The sequence below is a fragment of the Lonchura striata genome, chromosome 2 (genome assembly GCF_050655825.1).
Source record: "Lonchura striata isolate lonStrDom1 chromosome 2, ASM5065582v1, whole genome shotgun sequence".
Taxonomy (NCBI): domain Eukaryota; kingdom Metazoa; phylum Chordata; class Aves; order Passeriformes; family Estrildidae; genus Lonchura; species Lonchura striata.
This window is the reverse complement of record NC_140704.1, coordinates 19,493,768-19,512,120: the sequence shown is the minus strand read 5'-3', so window position 1 is coordinate 19,512,120 and position 18,353 is coordinate 19,493,768. Positions and strand designations below refer to the sequence as shown.

Sequence of the window (18,353 nt, the reverse complement as noted above, 5' to 3'; positions counted from 1 at the left end):
TTTAGCTGATTTTAGCTGAAGCTAAAATGATAATTTCTTCAGAAAATAAAGACTAAAAAAAAAACCTGAAAGCATTTAGACCCTTTGTGATTTCAGTGACAAATTTAATCTTCATTAGACAAGACAGAAAATACTTTGCCAACAGAGAGACTGGAAGAAATAAGCAATGGCCTTTTAGTAATAAAATAGTACACAGCTATTATCTAGTGCTTGTCATCAGTAACACAAACCATGTTTAAGAGAAAAAGTTTTCTTCATTATCTGCATCTTACAGATTGCAAAAGAGAGTCATTCATTGAACTATTATGAAAAAATACTAAAAAGTATAAGTAAACTGCACTTTTACAGCATATATTTAGTTTATTCTAGAGAATCCATCTCAACACTCTATATATTACTATAATAACTTAGGTTTCTCTTATGCTTCTTCAAAAATTGAAAAGTTCTGACTTCCCCAGTGACTACTCTTACAGACGACCCTATCTATGGTACTGCACTGGGACAGATTGCCTCCCTTATTATTTAAAATCTCTACTATGTTTTCAGAAGTCCTTAGGACATTTACTTCATGCGTTGAGTGAAAATGAAAGACTTTTTAAGAGTTTTGTTCTATTATTTTGGAATAAAATATGCAAAAATGAGGGAACTGTGTAAATATATGGAGAAGTTTAAGTTGAACAGCAATTGCAAGTTGATGGTGAAGAGACCTTGAAATAAGCTTCAATGTCTTTTTTTCAAATAAAATACCATTTTCATTTCTTGACCATCTCATCTCTATTAAAAAAAAAAAGGCATCACAGATAAAATAGTGTAAGCATAATTCAGCGCATCCATAAAGGCATGAAAATCAGGTAAAGATATCTTGCAAATTCGAAAATACTAGCACTTAATGCATTTTTCAATCATTGCTAACCTAACCATGTAATCATACCATATAAGTCCAGTGAGACAACCTTTACTTCTGACCTTTGAAGCAACTCTGTGTTTGAACATGACAATTTACTTCTTTTACTTTTTGCACGAAACTTCATGAAAAACATCTTGACACCACAGTGTAGTGAGTTCTGGCACTAAGCCTTTACTGCTTATTAAATGAATTCATCAATTCTACAAATCATCAATCTGTTTACTTGTAGCTGGATTAATCTTTTTTAATCCTGAATCATCATTTGTCTAGGAAGCCTCTGTGTGCAGAAAATGAAAGAAGATATTTAGTTTCCTTGTTTGATCCATAATGAAAGTGAAGGAGTGTAAATTTATGGCTCTGATGGAAATCAATTTATGATCTTGAGCTGAAAAGAAGTCCAAGTTATATCTCCATAAACAGATGTAAGTTTTAATTTTCCCATCTTCAAAAAATTCTCTTTTGCCACTCTACTGGAAGAAAAATAATGCAGTTTTTTTCATCAGCTTTTATAACATCGGATTATTATTACATTCTGTGCTACACATTTCTGGGCAACAGCAATTGCTTGTTCATTTTCCATTTTTCCAAATCCCGAGCTCTGTGAAACATCTATTACTGCAAACCACTTCCTTTCCCCTCCTGTGTTGGAGGCAGAGGGGATTGAGGATGCAGAGAGAGAAATGTGCCATATTAAAGTCATGCTGGGGTTACATTGCATGATCTGCCTTTCTTTGAAGTGTCCAGGACGTGTTGAGTTCTCAGAAGTGTCACTCTGTATGTAGGCTGTGTTTTGGCACACTGCCACAAACTCATAATAAGTCTGTTTGGGGGTAGTAAGAGGCTGAAGGAAGTAAGGAGTAAGGAGTTTGCCCTTGTTTGAGACAAATTTACAAGGGTGGTTTCAGTCTGTTGGGCACCACTGCCTAGAGAGGAGAGAAAATCCTTCATCTGTGTGCCATCAGTGTTTGCTGTACCTGATGAGGCACTATGACAATGTGCCAACTTTCTTTTATTTCCACTGTGCCAGGTTGCTCAGGCATTAACCTGTGCCCCTGACGTTGTGTGGCGTTGCCTGTGCCTGTCTGGATGGGCAGCTCCATTGTGTTGGTGTGCGAGCCCTGCTGTCCATCTGTCTCTTTGCATGAGCAACCCAATCCTGCGTGGCTGCCTTTGGGGTGCATGATCCTCATGCCTGATTTGAAGTCAGCCTGACAGGGCTACCCAGGGAGCCAATTACCCTCTGGTGCTGCTCCAGCACCAGTGAGTGACAGGCCTGTTGGGAGCTGGCCAGTGGTGCCGTGGCCAGAGCAGTGTCCCTGCAAGCGCTGCTCTTTCCTCCGCACGCTGCTGTGCGGAGACACTGTGTGATGTCTGTGCTAATCCATTTCTTTGAGCTATGGGCTTCCATCTGCCTTAGCCTTTGGCTTTTGCTCCGGCTAAAACCGAAGATAACCCTTCTATCAAAGTTGCATTTGACACTATCTGCTCAGAAGGGCATAATTAGCCAAGCTAGCACAGGTTCATACATTCCAGTTTTTTACTGTCTTCTTTCTCAACAAGTCATGCAAAATGACTTCCAGACATATGCTGCAGCTCAAACTATGAATACCTTGTTCACTTTTTGTATGCTTTTCTCTTCTATCATTGGGTTGTTCTAGTGCCTAGGTTTGCTAGATCCTTCAGGAAAAAGAAAGATGCCTTCAAGTTGGAACAGTGGAGTGTATGCATAGGAGACAGCTCTAATGCTACTGTCCAATACCAGCAATCATACTGTAATCCAGGTACTGACCAGAAAAAAAATAGCCAAACATCTTTACAATGTGTTTAAATAAGGTACAGTTGGTATTAGTATTCTTTGGCAAACCTTTGAATTGAGTTTGGAAAAGCAAGAATTTGCATATAAATAGAATATTATAGAGAGATCTCCATTTCTCTTGGCAAGGCATTTTTTTGTTGAATTCTTTCCTTTTTACTGCTTTTTAAATAAATAATTCTGTAGTTTAACAAGGGTTTGTGTTTTTGGACAGAAAATATATAAATTACACATGAATTAACATTTTGATATTATTGTTACAAATTAATCAGAAAACATCAAATTATTTAAAATGTGTTAACTACTTCCTTTCCTATGCTCTAGTTGATAATCCACAAGAAAATAAAGCTATTAATAGTGTGAGTTGTGTGCCAAGTACATAAGAATATTACAGTTATACTTCCTTTTGGAAGCTTAATATGTGCTAAATATTCATCTATGTCCAGCTGGGGGTCTGCATTACTGATAATTATTGCAAGTGCTACTGGAGATGTGGATCTTGAACATATTAGTATAGGATGCAAAGATTAAGTGAATAGTACTCAAATTGAATTTGCCATGGCTGGGCATCTAAGTCTCTTAGAACTTCTTTTCTTTATTTTCTTTTTATTTTATTTTGTAAGGAAAGGCTAAACCAAAATCAATTCCAACTTCATTACCTTTCTTTTCAAGGTGATTTTGTCTTCCTGTCTCCAAAAGTGGAGAGCTGAAATAACACTCTACATTGTTAGCTTAATCATAATTGTGTTTTTATCATTCCAAAAATAATACTAAAAAGGTCTGGGATGCAGATGTGCATAAGATTTGTAAGCACCTATTAGATGTGAAATGTTGTATTACTTCCACTTCTGTTACAATCAGGCTTCCCTCTTGTTCTAATCTGAGTTGTTAAAGCAACTTAAATCCTTCTAGAATATATGTGTAAAAAAAACTAACCACTTTTTTTTTTCTACTTTAAATCTTCTTTTTACTAAGATAGCTTCAAAATCATGAAACTGGCTAGGTTTTTTTTTTTGACTGATATCACTGTGTATTGACCAAAATTTTCTCCCTCCTCTTACTATCCAGCATCTTCAAAACTGCAAGCCTTCTTTGAGACTTAAGTTGTATTTTTTTTTGTTCTGTATGTAAGCAGTTAGCAATAAATTTAAATCTTGGTCCCCAAGTGCAACTGACAAAAAGAATAGCAAAACAAATCTATAAGAAATTATAAAGCCATAATCAGATTGCTTGTAAATTCAATGTGCAAATTATTGTGTTTATGTAGCTGGAGAACATGAATGAAGCTGAAATTTAACAATATTTCCTCAGTGTTGATGTAGGCTAATCAAAGTAACAGCATTGTTACCAGTGGACTCAGATCTTGACTTTATACCATTTTAATTTACCTGTATGATTACATAAATAATTACAATGTGAAAGTAAATCAGGCAATTAAAACAAACAAACAAAAATTTAAAAAACACTGAAACAAAACACCCCAATACACTTCAAAAACCCAGCCTGCAGCAGTTGTAGTTGTGACAAAGATAAAGTTCTACAGGTGTAGTAATATGCTCTTTGGGACCACTTGTAATGGTGAAAAATAGTTATTGAACAGAAAGCAGTTGCAAATGGGAATGTCTGAGTTCATATTGTTGATAAAATGGATGTGGAAGGAAATTACCAGTTATGTTTTTTCCCTGCCATAATACCTATTATTATTGATACTGATTCTGTATTGGACATGAGTCTTAGTCGCTACTCATTATATCATTGCATGGAAAATGTACCTCGAGCTAGTGTCATTATTTTAGACATTATTTTTTTGTTCTGAGCAAACAATTCAACAGCAGTACAGTGATCATCATCTTCCATCATTCAGAGTTTTATCATTGTTGACCTCTGATTCCCTTTGCAGGCCTCATAAATTCTCATCCCTAGTTGGGAAAAATAGGATCATGCTATGCATTATTTTCCCACATATTATTACAGTTCTGTTAGCAGGCTCAGACAAGCTTTAAAAAGAAATTATGAGGATCTGGTCTTTTGTTGGTTGACCCAAATCATGACCCAAACTGACACAGCTATTTGTGTGCTAATTATCAATTTGAGATAGATTTTACAAATCATGTTATTTTTTAAATTTGTTAAGAAATTTATTGCATCATTATCAAGGACATATTGAAATTCTCACTTGACTTTCAAGGGTCAAAATAGAAATAAAGACTCATAAGACAAGCTGTAGAGAGTTACTTAAGCTAAAGTAGGATCATGGCATTTTCTGTCCTTTGATGAAAAAATCTGTGTATTTGATACTTGATTTTGCTAACATTTGGGCTGTGGCATATTTAGAAAGTTGATCATGTATCTCACAAGCAATCTTCTGAATACAGGTTTCAATATATGAGTATTTCTAGTCTTTCAAAAAAATCTTGCTGATTATGATGCATTTATGAAATTAGTAAAATTGCAGAGTTGGCTTAAATGTGTGCAATCATGAAATAACACACACATTTCAGAAATGCAGTTCTGAAATTCTGATGTGCTAAAACTCTCCACAAAACTTTGAACTTTTGGAAAAGGGGGGGGAAGCCCAAAACTGGTTGAATGAATGGAAGATTTATGTATTTGCCATTTTTTTCCAAAGAATATTTCTTTCTCCTTTGGTTACGTTGCCACCCATTAAAAAAAAAAAAAAAAAAAAAAGTTTATTTTTGTTGTTTCTTCCTTGTAAATAAAGCTTTATGTTTTCCTTGCAAAATGAGAACTATCTTGTCAAGTTCAGCTGTTGCATTTTGGGCCTGCTTGGTTAGAATTTCTCCTTTTTTCTTTGAGGCCATGCTTAGCAAAGCAGAGAATCCATGTCTCCACCACATTTAGGTGTTTTCTTCCCTTTCAGTGAATCTTTCTTGCATAGCCCAGGATTTCTGATCTGTTAGAGCCAAGTTTTGCATCTCCTTTGATCCAAGTCAAACAAGTTGCTACCCATCTGTGTTTGCAATTATTGTGATTTTATTATAAATCAGACATTACAGCATTTGGCTTCCTTTCAATTGATTTGAATGACATGTTCTCCTTCAGTGTTAATTAAAGCAAGAACTCCAAGATCTAAAAGATAAGACTATAGTACATTTCCTCTAAAATGCCTTTTATGTGATTTTTTTTAGCTACACAGAGATTTCAACCAGAAACATCAAACAGTTCTAACTTGCAAAGTGTTGGAATTTTAGGTCTCTGAATGCCTTTTCTGATGCCCCCTTTTAGAACATAAAGATAGTTTATCTTTCCATTATCTGAAAATTTATATAAGTTTTATTTACATAAAAGTAAAACATCCTGTTCAGCTTATTTCAAAAATGTTTGTCATTTTCTCAGCATTAGAGATCTGCTGGGATAAACAAAGAGAACATTCTGGAGAAGAGTTGGTCCAGCCAAGTTCATCACCCCTCTCTATCCCCTGTAGTTTAAGGAAAAGGTTTAATGAAGGATGAATCACAGAGTACGTTTCTTCATTTATTCATTAAATCACATCCAGATTTTATTTCACATTGTAGCTCCGTATCTTCACACTGCCAGTCCAGGACAGTTAACTAGGATATTGATAACAGTGTTTTACAGATTTTATGGTGAAAAAACCTCCAAAGATTAGATTCAAACTGAATAGTTATCACTTCCTGCATTTAATTCTTGCTGCTATTCAATTTAGAAGGATATCATGCATTCTGAATACAGTTAGGTGATTCTAAAGCTTCCTTATGTCAGTATAGCTTGTACCTGTAAAAAAAATGTTTGTCAGTGTAATGGCAGAAACAGTCTTTTTTAGAACATTTCTATGTTTCAAAGTGAAAAATCATGTAATTAAAAATTTTAAAGGGGGTAAAAATTGTGCACTAATGACATCAAAAATCTCTTTAATGGAGAATGGGCAAGCGAAATTTTGCAGGTGCCATGATGCAATTATACCGTAAAAGAAAGTATGGAGAAAATTGTGCAGAATTCCCAAGCCAGTGAAAATACCCAAACACATTTTTCCTTCTCACCATCATTATATTATTATAATTTTAAAAACTAGTTTATGAACACCTTAAAGATTAGAAACTTCATTCATTTCTATTCAGGATGTGGGAGAACAATAGATTTTCTTTACAAATGGGTCTCAACTTGAGGTGAATGGGATTTAAACTTTCCCCTAACTTTCACATGTTCTATTTGCTAATTTAGGTGATTGCCTCAATACATGAAGCATGTATGATAGCCATGAAAAGGGTAGACTGGAGTGGGACTGCAAAATGGGGTGAAATGCTTTTTTTACCTCCGAGCGTGGGTTTTGAGCCACCAAGACCAGGCAGGAAAGGTGCTTCAGGGGAAGGAAAAGGGTTCGTGCAGAGGTAGCTGAGGTGCTGTGGCCTGGGCACCCCGTTTGTAGGTGTGTGATGCTCCCCAGGCCTCGCAGAAGGTGCTGTGGTGTCCCGGTGCCCAGCCTCGGTGGCAGCAAGGGACAAACTCTGCCTCCCTGGAGCCAGCCCTGGGCACCGCAGGCACGGGCAGGGAGCCCTCTGCCCATGGCTCTGAGCAGTTTGCCATGTCCCACAGCTTCCTGATCCCCAAAACAGCACGTGAAGGCTGCAAGCTGAAGCAGGGAGGGCTGCTTTGAATAAATTTTGATAAGGAATGTGAAGGAATAAGTTAGTTCACCTGCTGAGCTGTCCCTCTGCATCGGGCTGCAGACTGTGAGGGAGCACCGTAGCAATTTGTTGAAGTCAATGTTCTAAAGCTTTTAAGAATTGTAAGGAAACAGGCTTCAAAAAGCCACCTATTAAAAGAAAACAAGTCTGATTTCTTGGGGTCTGAGGAAAGATGGCCTGAGATTGCTTGTTTTGCATGTCAATTAAATTCTGATTTATCTAGCTGACCAAGCACCTTTGTCTCACATAATTTCAGTTTGGTTGAAACTGATCAAATAACTTAGGAAATAAGTTTAGTAGATTTGAGAGAGTTTGATAGAAAAATGGAACTACATAGAGGCTAAAGTGTATTAGATATTGTTTCTGTACTGTAAGACTTTCTGGTCTGCCAAGAACAATGTCTAACAGACTTTTCTATACCCATGGCTCCTACATCTCTTCCTGCTGTGATGCAGGAAAACCTCACTTCTTTATACCTTTGATAGCTAATTTTATATTTGTCCATCTCTTCTGTACTTTGACAATATGTGTGTTGCTTATTAAGCACCTTGGAAGTGGTACCATCTTTTGTTCAGAAGATTCTGTTAAAAAAAAAGCAATGGAACTACTTCTGCACATAATTGTTTACTGGTCTATCCTTCAGATAGACTAGACTTTGCCACTGCTTTTGAGACGTCTTTTTTTTCTGTTTTTTGAACCAAATCACCTTCTTCCTGGCCCATCAAAAGCACAGAGCACCTCTCTACTTCTCCTTTTCGACACAAAGACAATATGAAAAGCATATTTGAGTTTTAGTGAAAAATATGTAAACTTTCTTCACTCCCTCTTGATGGTGTTAACAAAAATAAATAACAGAAAAATACTTTGATAGGGTTTTGGATTGGGCAAAATGAAAACTTCTGAAGGATTAATGGTTTTTTCTGCTGATAGTTTTATAGGTTTGTTGTGCTGATAGTTTTACTAGCATGAAACGGTTGCAAATGAGCATGAAGATGTCCAAAACCAATATGTTAAACACACCACCCAACTGCTCACCCCTTGCAGAAAATATAGTGGGTGTCTGCAGACTTCTCACATCATTCATGTTTATCACGTATACAGCAGGACAGCTTTATTTATGAACTGGAACAGCTGTTTATGAGAATTTCACATCTTTCATAATGTTTATTTGCCTTTCACCATGGCTTCCAAGCTCTTTCGACATAAAATCATAGAAAAACCTAAGTCTGTACAAAAGTTTCTCTGTCTCTTCTACATTTGTTTTCTTAGGTGATTAAAATATTTTTTTAGACCTATTCTATTTTGAAAAGTGTCAGCTATGGGTAAGCATGTATTAAAGTTAAAAATGTTACATGAAAAGCTTTTCCCAGACAGAAAACAAGCAGAAAACTAAAATAGTTAGGATGTTAAGATGAGTTTACAAAACCTAGTCCAAATTCCTAAATTTTATAAAAGTAAAATAGTTTTTTAAACACATTGCCAAAAAATCTTTATCAGGGATACAAATGGCTATTTTACGAAGTGTAAAATATAGAAAATTCTTATGCTTTCAATTATGATTAGCAAACCAGTATTCTGTTCACTTAAAACATTTCTTTCTTTTGCCTTTCCTTTCTTGTCACACAGGTGTGTTTTATGAAGTTGTTCAGAGCTTCCCTCGAGTGGAGGAAAATGTGGAGGTGGATTCTTTTGTAAGCAGCCACAGGTGGAGAAGGCACTCAGAGTCCCTCAAATCAGTCGACACCAACAGAGCCAGCATGGGGCAGGATTCCTTGGAGCCAGGGGGTTTCACAGATCTGCTGCTTGAAGAGGGACATGACAATGCTACACAGATTGAGGTAGGCATTGATTTCATCTAATTCATTTTCTTGTCTTTCACTGGGGGTAAGTAAAACATTAGGACATTTCCTTCAGGGTATTCAAACACTTAAAGGGAGGAATACCTCTGCTGTTTGTGAACCTATCAGCACATAGAAGCTGGAGTTTTCTCTTGTCCTGAGGCTGGAGCCTGTCCTTTATGACTTTGGAAGATAGCCTCTTGAGGATGTTTGCTTTTTTGCTAAAAAACAGTTAAGGGAAGTCCCATGTTTTAGCAGCCATGTTTTGCTGGAAAACTGGAAAATTAAGTAGCATTAAAACAGAATAAAATTGAATTGAATTATTTTTTGAAGTTGATGTAAACACCTCAATTTTTAAGACTTTTCCTGATCTTTCTGGGGAGTGATCTCCAGGCACAAAGGGGAGAAGACCCTAGAGAAATTGGAAGAAAATTCAGGTTGGTGATTGAAAAAAATTGCATGCTATTTGATTTTTGGTCTTCCAAAGAATAAGATGGATTGAATCCATCTTTGTGAAGCCTTGGGACATTCTCCCTCTGTTTTATAGTGTCATTCAACCTCTAATTTCTTGTTTAGCTGCCAGATAGCTCTCTGTCGTGTTTTCTTTGGTTCTTTTGTTGTTGTGGTGGTGGTGGTTTTTTAAGTATTGAATCCGTGATTTTGCTGTTAATAGAACCTACATCCTGTTTTTCAATAAAATACAGTTTGGAATAAACTACACTTAACATCTTCAGTCATTAAAATCTGCTTCCAAAACAACAGTCTTAGGGTTTTTTCAGTTCCAAGAAGCTCACTCTCAGAGGAAAAAAAAGAACAGATTTCAGATTTTGGGTTCTTACTTACACAATAAAAAACCACAATGCAATATAAAACCCATCTGTAGAGACAATGGAATCTCTCCTGCATGAGCAAAAGAAATAGTGCTTTCGGAGAGGTGTGTTTTGTGCTTGTTGTTTTTAAGGTTCCCAGTTTGCACAGCACTAATTACATTTTCTCTGGTACTAACACAAAAGCCACAGGTTAGTAAACTGTAGTTTTGAGTTTCATGTTCATTTTTATCTTCCTTTTTGCCTCATGTAATCCCAATCTGTCCACACTTGTAGCAATTATTTTGGGCTGCAACACAGATCAGTCTTGCTTCTAGTTATTTTAGCAGGTGAAGTGCGAGCTGTCTCAGGTACAGGGAACTTTTAGTAGCTGATCTTTCCATGGCTTACCCCGTAGATCCCTATGCAGTGTTTCCATTCAGTTGGGTTCCAAGCTCCTATGAAGCAAAATGGTCACATGTCCCCCTCTAACACTTATGTATAGCAAGCCTTGGGAAAAAAAAGGAATGCTTGCAAATGGATATACACAGAACGGTATTTTTGCAGGAACATATTTTCTGACAGATTAATGTCTTTACAGTATCTTAACCTGAAAAGTTTATTGAATTCAGGTTTTGTGTTCTGTTGCAAGCCTCTTTTTTTCTAAGGTCTTTTCAGCACAATAAGATAATGGAGTTGTGGTTTTACACATTATCGGATTCCATTGAAAATCCCCACTCCAACACACAGACATCTCACAAAAACCCCTTGATGCCTGGCCTTATGGAGAAGGTAGAGTATACAACAGAAATCCACAGAGGAAGAATCCATATGTTGCAGTCTTCTGCAGCTTGGCAGCTTATCAGCAGTGCTGGAGAGCTTATTGATTATTTTAAATCCTAGCTCTGTGCACATTGCAGTGCTTGCTAAAGAAAATCCAGAGAATAAGTATTAGCTGTCACTTACCTTTAGTGATGCTACAGGATGACGACATCTCTCCTTTACAGATACTGTTTTCTCTGAAGTGTTTTGTAGGCTTACCATGCACATGTAGACTTCTTTAATATGAAGACTGAGAGTGATGAACATGTTTTCACTTGATAGTATTTGCTGTCCTTCTTTATAATGATGAGTTTACTTTCTCTCCAGCTTTATAAACCTAAACTCTTGCTCCCTCTCTCACCTCTCTCACCTCTATCCATCTTTTTTTTTTTTTTTTTGCAAAAAAAACCAAACCAAAACAAAAACCCCAAAATAACAACAAAACCAAAACAAAAACACATAAATAAAACAAAACCCACAAAAAACCAAAACAGCCAAGGGAAAAAGGAAAGGTAGTAGACAGAAATATCTGGACACTCTTTAACATTAAATATTCCTTGAGTTATCAATCCATAAAGTCATAAGTTGAAAAATGATAAAATCAAACCTCTGGGGGCACAGCTTAGTTCCACTGGATTTACATTTATTTTAAGATAATGACATTTTTGATTAATTTTTCCCCATTGGAGTTACTGGAATTGTTCTGTAATTTCACTGGATCAGCCATCAGCCCTGGTTCAGAGGTTACTTTAACATCAGCTTGAGTGGAAGCATGAAGTGCAGATCTTCTTAAGCTCTTCACACAAGTGCATTGTAGATTGATTTGTCACACCTTTCCAGTAGTCAGAGTGGACCTCCTCCTATGCACGGGAAAGATGATAATAGTGAGATTCTCTTTAGAGCACAGCCTCTCTGGTCCAAAAAATGGAGCAGTGTAGCCACCAGGGTATCTCTCTTCACGTCTCTGTTTTGTCTTCTGCGTTTGTTTGGCATTGTGATTCAGGAAAGGGCTCATACAAAATGATATATACATTAGGTGCCTTTTTTAAGTAAAGCTGTTCTCTTGAACTTGTTTTGAACTAAATTGCAGAGGCTAGAAGAAGCAGTGGTTATAACCATTTGATGTGCTGAGGCTTCAGAAAAGAGCAGGGCCTTTGAAAGAAGAAAAGACCTCCAGGTCCCATTGTGTTGCTGGAGAATAGGAATGTTGTGGTGGCACTAACCCACAAGGATGGATGTTGCCAAAAGAAAAGGACATTAACAGTTTTTGCTGCACACCAGATAGGAGCCCCGAGAGTTAACTGTAAATTATAGAGTAAAATTAATATATAACACTCTTAAAGCAGTACTACTATCTTGAAAGTACTCCTCCTACTTTAGAAGGATTATTATGGTGTACCAATTAGAGGCTATAATGTTGCAAATCCAAAAATCCTCCCAAGGATGGAGATTAGTCCCATTTGCTTTATTTGCAGTTGGTCCTCTAGAGCTCAAAGGCAGAGGAGGGTCATATTCTATAAGAGACTTATTGTGTTTTCATTCCTACTATATCAAATAGCTAGAGAAAGAAATCTCTGAAGAGGGATAAAATAGTGACATAAAAAGAGTAAAATCTTATATAGATGGGTGCAAATGTTACAGTCTGAGAGAAACCCCCAAAGGAGATAGCCTTGGACAGGCAAAGCAATATGCTGTCAGCCATCTAAACCAACTGTAAGGGGCAGCCCCAAAATAAAGGGTTCTGATGATGCACTGCAACGAGTTGTCTTCTTGGCTTCATGGCAAATTAGAGTTTCAGTGTCTCCATTGAAGACATCCATGGCTAAGCCATATTTCTTCTCAAGGGTCACAAAGTCAAACATGAAAGCCTTTTGTCTGGAATAACTTCGGGACTATCAAAATTCTTCTTTCTAGAAAGTTTGTTTGTCAAATTTCTGGGATTTCACAATATCATGATTACAAGCATAGCTTTCTTTTTTTTTTTTTTTTTTTCCCTCCCATCTTTCTTAAGGTTCTTCTCTCCTGTTTCGAGAGTCAGGGTTGTTTTGGGTTTTTGCTTGTTGTATAATCTACTGCTTTTGTTTTTTGTGCTCAGGACATTTTACTTATGGCAAATAGAGCTTAGGAAATGCAACGTGTCAGGTGGAATTTGTTGCTGCAAACACTGTAAGCCCTTGTAAAAGCAGTGAGCGTGAAAATACATTTTCCTGAATATGTGTAGTTTGGCATGTCTTCTTTCAAGCAAGGAGAAAAATAAGATAAATATACTATGTTTCTTTATATATTCTTGTAAAATAAAAGTATGCTCCATAATCACTCACTTTTATTAAGTAATTAGTATTAATATGATTAAAATAAACTTAGATTCATGGTGATGATGTGGCCATTTGTTCTGTTAATCCCCAAAGGCCTGTGGCCATACAGATAATGAAGGTGGATATCAGAGAATATCTTTCTGCCTGTTCATTTTTTTGCATTCATTTTTTGCATTTCATTTTTACTGAGAAACAAGCTGATCTCTGAAATTAATCTCCTGTGGATTCTGGTTCCCCAGTATTCACCACTAAAGGATGCACAAATGCATTCCTGTTTTGTCATAGTAATTGTGAATGCAGGTCTGGCTACTGAGCACTGGAAAAGGCTTAATAACTCAATAAAATACAACTAATGCATTAATATACAATTGTGCATTGCACAAATGTTGCATGATGATTTTTCCATAGCTTAAAATATGAATAATTTTTGAAGTGATTTCCTATGGTTTTAGGCTATGTGTAGCTCCATTCAGAACAGTCTCCCTCTGTACATATAGCTTTGGTCTCTTTATGATGTACCTTCCTTGTGACTGCAGTCACACCAGTGCAGGGTAAAACACTGGCAAGAAAAATACAGAGAAATTGATCTGAAGTAGTGTCTGATATATAGCTTGCTCTGGCATGAGCAGAAGGTGAAAAACTTTGCAGAATAACTTTAGATCATGTGAATTACTTTCGAATTTGTTGCCACTGTATAGAGACACTACATCAAAACAATAGTCTTTCACAAACTTCAAATATCAAAAATAAATCCAGCAATAAAATAATAGATTAAATCATAGTCAAGCATGAGCTGAGTGCAGTAAAGTTTTATTGCCTTGCACCAGCAAAAATGTGAGGAAAAACATAATTTTTCATATAAAGTCTTAGAACAGAATGAATGACTGCTGCTGTATGACAGAAGATTCAGTTCCGAGAAAAGACCAACATCCTAAATCAAACCAAACTCTGTATCTTATTTTCCCCACCCCACCTAACATACTACTTGCAAGCATAGAAAATTGAGGCTATCTCAGTGCAATTTTTTTTTTCTGTATTGAAGTAATTCATTTATTCCTCTGGATATCACTGATGTCTCCTGCTGTGCATTGTTTTTAACTAAAATAGACTTGTTGCCAACTGAATAACCCTTTGGGTTTTTTTTCTCCTTTCTTTACTTTCTCTAGATGTTTGAAATGTAAATTTTAGCAGCACCTGCAGTTTATCCCTGAAAAGCATCTTGCCCCTATTGAAACAACACTTGTGGATTTCCTACTGATAAAAAACAGTCTTTTGCTGGATTTTGCATTCTCATCCAGAGTTTCTGCCCAAAAGAGCGCTTCTCCCTTATCAGTCCCAGTCACTCATGGATGTGAAGATGTCTGATTCTGACTGGCAAAAACAACAGAAGGGATTGAGTTTTACAGCCCTTGGGATTTGAGAGCAATTACTCTCAGCTACTGACAGCAGTGTCAGCATGCCCATTGCTGTGTCCCCACTGCAAGTCTGAACAAGGAAGAAAATAAATGGTTGAGATTAAATTTCCCTCAGCTGGACAAATGATAAGCCAATTCTGTGATTACTTCTCTAATGCACTGTATTAAAAGTAGAAAAACTTGTCCATGCGAAAGAGAAGCCTGAAAACTAGAGAGTATTATAGTCTGCTAGTGAGCTGTCAGTTTGGCCAAGCCTGCCTCTGTTTTGTTCCTGCTTTCATTTTTTTTTTTCTTCCCATCCCAATGCTTTAATGCCAGTTGCATTTAAATCACTTAAAAAGAGCAGTGTTAATAACACTGTATTCTGAAACCATGGTCCCTCAAGGTTATTGACAACCATATTCTGTGTTTAAGAAAAAAATCCTTATTATCACAGTCTAATGAGTACTTTTGTTATTTTTCCTCATCCCAAGCTAAGAGAGTGTCCCCCTTTACTTCTAAAACCTGTTGTCTGACTTGCAATTTTTAGAGCCTTTAATTGCCTGTGTAAAGTTGCCTGCTTTCTTACCTTTTAAATGCATAATTCAAATATTTATTTTAAATACTGTTTGTATCTTCCTTCTGCTGTCAGTGGTCCCCAACAGTACAAGTTGATTCCATGGGCAAGATTTCTTGTATAGCCATTTAGTTTAATGTGGAGTTGCGGTTTTATATGTTTTATTACATCTTTATTCTGTCATGGTTTGTTCCAGTGTACCCCCATACTGTATTGGTTTCTCATCAGGGATGCTATTGATCCCTCCACCACTAGGACAGAATTACTTTCTTAGTGCATAGTCACATTTTAATGCAGATTCAGTACAAAGGTTTAACCAGATTTTAGGTTTCATTTGGAGCATTTAACATATAAGTGAGGAGGAATGAAGATTTTCAGAACTGAAATTTGTCACAGGAATTGGCTGATTCTTTAGAGAGCAAAAGAATAATATTTCTGTTATAAAATTTGTATTTACAAAAGTCTGGAGGGGAAACATAACTAAAAACCTGAAGCAGCAGTCAGTTTTATTTTTGATACCCACTTTCTGTGTGGCTTTATTTTAGGAACAGACTCTAGACTAAATTAATAATAGTCTAGAATAATTAGTAATACAATAATTTGAGCTAGAATAGTCTAGCTCAAATAATATTTAGCCCTTAACTGAAATAAGGGAAAGTTTAATTTAAATTTCTAAGTCAAGAAATGTTCTAATTGATTTAATTACATGGCTGAAGCTTTTCAGATCTACTTGCAAAATCGTTATCATAACAAAAGTTATATTCACTCTTATTTTCACTTTTAGGGATGTATAATTATTTCTTGTTCACAGTTAATAATTACTACATCACATGATTTTTGGTGTATGTGTGATTTCTGGTGTTTGACTCATTCAAGATAAGGAGGAAAAATTTGGGCTCTTCCTGTAGGCCTGCAAATGTTTTCCACAATTTTTGATCAAACTTCAGTTACCTAGTCTAGGCTTGGAACTTCCAAGGCTAAAACAACTGTGACTAAAATACATGGTTTTACAGCTGAAGGTGGCATTTCATATTTTCAGTCATTTCAGGCTGTATCTTATGTTGCCTTGAGCCATGAGTGAGTTGTACCTCTAACACAGATGTATTGCAGCCTTTAAGCCAGTGTAACTTAAGCCCAGAAGTCTCTGTTGGAATATGTGCTGTTCACATCTCTGGTGTTTCCATAATGGCATTAAACAAATGTCTCGTATGATTCCTTTCTACTGCACATCGTGAAACTGCAAAATTTCTGAAGCTTATTGGCACTGAATGTTGTGGATGTCAAAATTTACAGAATGAGGCAAAGTCTCAGAATAGGAATTTGTCACAGGTTATTAAACAAAAAGGGAGTTTCTAAAGGGCAGATTAATGGACCCTAGAGAAAATGGAGAATTTCCATTGTTTGCTCTGGGTCCCCAATGTTTACTGGGTGTCACACAGACAGAATCATAGAATACCCTGAGTTGGAGGGGACCCACAAGGATCATCGAATCCAATTCTTTTTCCCAGTCAGTTCTGAGGACCATGTGAAGATGTTTGACTTAAGAGAGTTCAGCTGTCCTTGTGCATTTTTTGGTAGCCATTTACTAGATTAAGTTAAATATCATGTTATTATTTTCATATTTGGGAGCTTGAAAGATACAGTGGAGATTAAGGATGTATTGGAGGAAAGATCTTAGGATATGCTGAAATAGTGTCACTGCACTGAAACCATTGTTTTCCATTTAGCAGAATGTGTAGATAGCATATTTTTATTGTAGGGGAGCTAAAATTTAGTGTTAAAATATATAGCCAATATAGTAATTGAAGGCTAAGTTGTATAGAATTTTCTTGCTGTATTTTATTTTTTTTTTTTTTTGCAAAGGTCGTTATTGTTATTTTGAAGTGTTTTTATTCACAATTTCTGTGAGTTTATTCTAGAAAATTAGCTTGTTACTTTGGAGGTGGATTTGCAATTAGAAACATAATCTGGAATAATCATTAATTTACTCATTTTTTTCTGCTGAGTTTTTTACCAATGATGTCATACTTTCTAGCCAGTTAGCAGACTGAAATATCACTGTCTTGGTTTTTTCCAGGCTTTCCCTTTCAAAATGGTAAGCTAGGCAAACACCTCATATCTTCTTTTGAATATACTGATTGCTTACTTACATCAAGGCCATCTTAACACTTTTACTGGGTGTTGCTGCAATGTTCAGCTGGACTGAATGCATTGCCAACTCTGTAAAAACTGTTGTAGCAATAACCCTGTCAGCATTTCCAATATTCTCAATCTAAAGTCAAGAAGTGATGGTTCTGCTAATAACTTGGGTATAGCTGAAAAGGGAAAAAGCTGGAGGAAAGATTCATTCTCTGTTTCCTTTAAGCCTGGGAGGAGAGGATGGGGAATTAAAGGAATTACAAACTAGCTTCCCCATTCCTAAATAAGAGAACTCCATTGTAATCTTGAGTTCATCTCCCCATGCTTACCTACATTGGTACATAAGGCATTTAATTTAACACATTGATAAAAATGAGTCTTTATAGAAAGGAAGGAGACAGGAAATTCAGAATTTAATGGCATCTGCCTTTGAATTTTCTTAATGATAATATTTTATTTTTCCATATCCTTCATCTCCAACTTCCTAAAGCATATTCCAGAATGGCAGAACTCATGACTGAAAAGAGCTATGAGCAGAATCAACAGACCTTGTACTTTCTGAATTAATTATTTCAGTCATACGTGTCTCAGCACTTGCTTGCAGGGGTTTGCTGAAAATAGATTCAACTTATGAAGCTGAATATTAGTATGGCTGTGAAGGCTAGGAAGGTCTCAAGGAAAGGCTTCTTTCCCAGACACCTCCTTTCTGACACTTTTCACCATGTTCACCTGGAGTGTCCTCAAGAGAGGAGACTTGCATTAATTTGGTCATGCAAAAAGTGGAAGATTATGTTCATTTCTATCCATGCAAAGTGAACAGCCTTACCTAATTTAACAACACTCAGCAAACTGTGCATAGTTGGTTGGAGCAGGGAGTGAGGGTGAATACATTACCAAGTTGTTTGTGCAGAGGAATTTGTGTAAGTAAGTAAAAAGTTGTCATGCTAAGCCACACAATTCCAGTTTTGGATAGTACCAGTCCTTAGGGATAGATTTTCAAAGCTGTAGGAATTCTGCTGACATTGATGGATTACTCAGTGTCTCTCCAAATCTTTCATGTTTCTTTAATATAGAA

The 18,353-nt window shown here is 36.4% G+C and overlaps 1 protein-coding gene across 3 annotated transcripts in view; it reads left to right on the top strand.

Moving 5' to 3' along the window:
* PLXDC2 (plexin domain containing 2) overlaps nt 1–18,353 on the top strand; it is a 247,918-nt gene that overhangs the window by 103,526 nt on the left and 126,039 nt on the right. For 2 of the 3 annotated variants that reach the window (XM_021530357.4, XM_085565860.1), the window contains one exon: nt 9,014–9,225. In XM_021530357.4, the coding sequence (XP_021386032.3) occupies nt 9,014–9,225 (212 nt within the window). Of the gene's footprint in view, nt 1–5,877; nt 6,202–9,013; nt 9,226–18,353 lie in introns of those variants that run through there. The other variant, XM_085565879.1, reaches the window with a different exon arrangement.